Source organism: Tupaia chinensis, unplaced genomic scaffold (genome assembly GCF_000334495.1).
Source record: "Tupaia chinensis unplaced genomic scaffold, TupChi_1.0 Scaffold138060_1, whole genome shotgun sequence".
Taxonomy (NCBI): Eukaryota; Metazoa; Chordata; class Mammalia; order Scandentia; family Tupaiidae; genus Tupaia; species Tupaia belangeri.
The window spans coordinates 1,406,068-1,410,663 of NW_006197961.1; the positions used below are offsets into that span (position 1 = coordinate 1,406,068).

Consider the following 4,596-nt stretch of genomic DNA (forward strand, 5'->3'; position numbering starts at 1 on the left):
GCTGAGTGGGAGGGAGCTCCCTGCATCGGGCTGGGTGTTCCCCAGCAGCGTGGGGAGCTACCTGAGCCGGGCTCTGCCTGCCGATCAGACTGGAAACTTCCAGACGGCCAGGGGGATAGCTCCCCCATCCGTTTGGGAGCTGGGGGAAGGAGACAGAGGCATGAATCTTCTATCCAGTGGGCAGCAGCCGCTTCTGCCCTGACACTGGCTCCCTGGATGGGGATTGGGAGCTTCGTGAAGGCAGGGCTGTGTCTCCCCCTTTTGACTGGGCACTCCCTGGGCAGGAACAGTCTTCACCCTCAGCCTGGGAGCTCCCGGCGCTTGGCCTCAGCTCCTTGGCCTGGGCTCCGCCTTAGCATGGATCCGGATATGCCCCCTCCTATGGGCCTGAGCCTAGCAGACAGGGCTGCTGCTTCCCTGAGACCGAGATCTGGAGGGTAGGGCTATGCCTCCCCCTTCAGTCTGGACAGGAAGACAGAGTACTCTGATCCCCCCAGTGCCGAGCTGTCGCTGGTCTGTCTCCCCCAGATCCTGCCGTGTTGAGGTTTTAGGGATAAAGGAAGTTGACTGGAAGGTGGGATTTGATTGAGAAGGGACAATGGGGCTGGAATCAGGTCAGCAGCTTTAAGTGGCCCTGGGCAGAGGCCAGGGCTGTCCCGAGACACCTGACCCCCTTGCGGGCTGGGGGATTGGGGACAGGTCAGTGAGTACAGGTCCAGCCCCACGGCAGGTTCCTTAGGGGTTGATGATACCCCAGCTCAGTGTGCCATGGCACAGCCTCCAGGAAGGGAGCCAATGGGGCCAGAGTGACTGGGGAGTCTTCCTGGAGGAGGTGATCCTGGCCTGAGGCTGGTGGGACCCAAGGCTGATGAGGTGTACTGCAGCAGCACGGGTTTCTGGTGGAGAGCGGGGCTCGAGTGAGGTCTAGGTGGCCTCCCAGTGCCCAGCTTTGCCTCCCTGCTTGGGGTCGGGGGTCTGGGGCTGCCGGCTGGTGCCTGAAGCATCCTGGCCTCCCCTTCCCCAGATCAGTGGGCAGCTCTCCCCTCGCCTGTTCCGGAAGTTGCCGCCCAGGGTCTGCGTGTCCCTCAAGAACATCGTGGATGAGGATTTCCTCTACGCAGGGTGAGGCTGGGGCCCCGGGGAGGGTGGGGGCGGCAGCTGGGTGAGGGGGGTCCCTGGGCTCCTCCTGAGCTGACCGCTGCGCCTCCTCCGTCCCCCCCAGACACATCTTCCTGGGCTTCTCTAAGTGCGGCCGCTACGTCCTGTCCTACACCAGCAGCAGCGGGGACGATGACTTCTCCTTCTACATCTACCACCTGTACTGGTGGGAGTTCAACGTCCACAGCAAGCTCAAGCTGGTAGGCTGGGCCCGCCCCGTGCCAGGCGCCAGCACCAGGCTGGCCCCGCAGACAGGTGACCCCAGCAGGTCGCTTGCCCCTGCCGAGGCTCACGGGGGCGCCTTGTCAGGGTCCCATGGGATTGCTGTGTTTCTGTTTTGTTTCTTTGGTGGTTTTTGTTTGTTTGTTTGTTTTTTTTTTTTTTGAGGGGGTTTTGCTACAGGACGCATGTACTTGCCAGAAAGAAAAAGAGATAGAAAGCGAGAAATCACCCCCCCAGGGGGCATGGCCATGCCGCAATCCCTTCTCCTCCATTCTCCTCTCGGGATCTTGGGCATGCACGCACACGCGCCCGGCGTGAGTTTAAGCCACTGGGTCCGGGACTCGAACCACAGTCAACTACGTGGGATTCCAGCGACATAGCCATTATGCCAACTGCTGGTCCCTTTTTTGTTTGTTTTTTTTTTAAAGAATTATTTCATTTCATTTATTTATTTCACTTTGACCAGAGAGGTCCTGAATGAGGGGGGCAGGGGAAGTGAGATAGCAAGCCACCAAGTCCGGGGCTCGAACTGTGGTCAGCCATGTGGGAGTCCAGCACTCTTCACTGCCACACCACCTGGTGGGCGCCTGCGCTTGTCAGAGAGACAGAGAGCAAGAGATCACCCTCTGGGGGGATGACCATGCCACAATCCCTTCTCCTCCATTCTCTTGGGATTTTGGTCCGGCACACACCTGGCATGAGTTTTAAGTTGCCAGGTCTGGGACACAAACCGCAGTCCAGCACCTTAACTGCTAAGACACCTGTTGGCCCTTGATTTTGTTTGTTTGTTTGTTTTTTTCTTTGTTTACTTTAGACTTTTGCCATAGGGTATGTGAACTCGCTAGAGAGAGGGAAAGTGAGACATCACACCCCGTGGGGAATGGCCACACCACAATCTCTTCTCCCCCGTTCTCCTCTCCGGAATTTGGGTATACGTGCACACATAAATGCCTGGTGTGTTTTTCAAGCCACCGGGTCTGGGACTCGAACTGTGAGGTTGGCCATGTGGGATCCAGCCACCTTAACCACTCTACCATCTGCTGGCCTGGGATTGCTGCTGTTATTGATCAACATGGGTAAATAAGCCCAGTCATGTGGCGGGAGCTGTTAATGGCGCAATTCTGCAGGCTGGGACCACATGGGAAGCCCAGGTTCAATTCCCAGTCTAGCCTGAAAGCCGGGCCCAGTGACGTGTGCCTATGGTCCCAGGACCTGGGAAGCTGAGGCCGGAGGACCGTGAGCTTGAGCTTGGTGGGCAGGTCAGGGACAGTGCACATGCACCCTCAGTCCCAACAGGGAGGCTTACCACGGCACGGTTCGAGTCCTGGACCTGGTGGCTTGCCGTCTCACTTTCCTTCTCTCTGTGTGTCTGTGTGTGTCTGGTCAAAAAAAAATTAATGAATGAATAAATGAAATTAAATAAATAATTCTTTAAAAAGAAAATTAGGCCCAGCCAGTGGCGTGGTGGTGAAGGCAGCTGGATCCCACATGGCCGATGGTGCAGTTTGAGTCCTGGACCCAGCTGCTTGAAAATCATGCTGGAAATGTAACGTGTGTGCGTGCCCAAAATCCTGAGCGGATTGCAGTGTGGGCATCCCTCCTGAGGGTGGTTCCTCCCTCTGTCTCCTCTCTCTGGCGAGTGTACACGCCCTCTGGCATTGAAAAAATAACAAGCTATAGGGGTGATTTCATCTGTCTTAGTACTAGAAATAAGGCCCATACAACGTGGCCCAGGTGGGACAGGTTAGGGGTTTGGTGTTTGTTTGCTTTTTTGTCTTTTAAGATTTTTGCTGGGGCTGGTGGGTGGTGTGGTGGCTAAAGGTGCTGGATTCCCACATGGCTGACCGTGGTTCAAGTCCTGGATTTGGTGGCTTTCTCGCTGTCCCTCTCTCTGTCTCTCTCTCTCTGGTCAAATTAAAAAATAATAATAACAAGGACCAGCAGTTAACGTAATGGCTGTCGCTAAACTCCCATGTAGTCGACTGCGCTTCGAGTCCCGGACCTGGTGGCTTAAACTCACGCCGGGCATGTGTGTGTGTGTGCGTGTCCAAGATCCCGAGAAGGGCGCAGAAGGGATTGCGGTGTAGCCATCTCCCCTGGGGGTGATTTCTTGCTTTCTGTCTCTCTGCGAGTGCACGCGCCCTATAGCAAAAACCTCTCAAAAACAAACAAACAAAAACCAAAAAATGAAATTAATTAATTATTTAAAAAAATATTTTGCCATAGGGCTTGTGCATTCACCAGAGACAGAGAAAATGAAAAGCACCTCCCCCCCCAGGGATGGCCATGCCATAGTCCATTGTCCCGCATCCACATATGCACACGCTCCCTGTGTGATTTTCAAGCTGCGAGGCCTGGGATTCGAACCAATGTTGGCCATGTGAGAGTCCAGCTCCTTAACCACTAGGCCACCTATTGCCGCCCCTTAAACTATTTAGGGCCAAGCAGGCTGCTACAATGGCTTTATCCTTGACCCTTGACTCCTCCACTCATCTCCCTATCCCACCCCCCAGATGAGAATGCTCTTAAGACTCACACGTGAGGCAGAGGAAACGGACCTCAGGGTGGACCGGCCTTGGGGTCAGTGTGTGCTGTCAGGGTGGGTGCTCTTTAGGGCGCTGGCTCAGCCTCTGGCGGCCCATTCCTGACCCCCACCACTGACCACGACTGTGGGGTCAGGTCCGGCAGGTGCGGCTCTTCCAGGACGAGGAGATCTACAGCGACCTGTACCTGACCGTGTGCGAGTGGCCCAGTGATGCCTCCAAGGTCATCGTGTTCGGCTTCAAGTGAGACCCTGGTCTGGGTGATGGGGCATGGGCGGGGAGGGTCCTAGGTAGAGCTGCCTGTGGACTGGAAGGAGGGGGCCGTGGGCGGGGCAGGCCAAGACCTGGGCGGGGCGAGCCGGGCCATGGGCGGGGCAAGCCAAGCCCTGGGAGGGGAGAGTCGGGCTGTGGGTGGGGCAGGCCAAGCCCTGGGAGGGAGCAGCCAGACTGTGGGCGGGGCAAGCCGGGCCATAGGTGGGGCAAGCCAAGCCCTGGGCGGGGTGAGCTGGGCCGTGGGCAGGGCGAGTTCGGCTGTGGGCGGGGCGATCTTTGAGGCTGAGCCGGCCCCTGGCTCTGTCCCCAGCACGCGCTCCGCCAACGGGATGCTCATGAACATGATGATGATGAGCGACGAGAACCACCGGGACATCTACATCAGCACCGTGGCCATGCC

General features: G+C 57.1%; 1 protein-coding gene across 1 annotated transcript in view; it reads left to right on the forward strand.

The window, feature by feature from the left end:
* The window catches only part of DCAF15 (DDB1 and CUL4 associated factor 15), a 45,780-nt gene that overhangs the window by 661 nt on the left and 40,523 nt on the right, over positions 1-4,596 (forward strand). Inside the window, 6 exon segments of the mRNA XM_027776777.1 lie at positions 46-130; positions 357-437; positions 929-1,122; positions 1,223-1,358; positions 4,060-4,166; positions 4,507-4,593. Of these exon segments, the coding sequence (XP_027632578.1) occupies positions 46-130; positions 357-437; positions 929-1,122; positions 1,223-1,358; positions 4,060-4,166; positions 4,507-4,593 (690 nt within the window).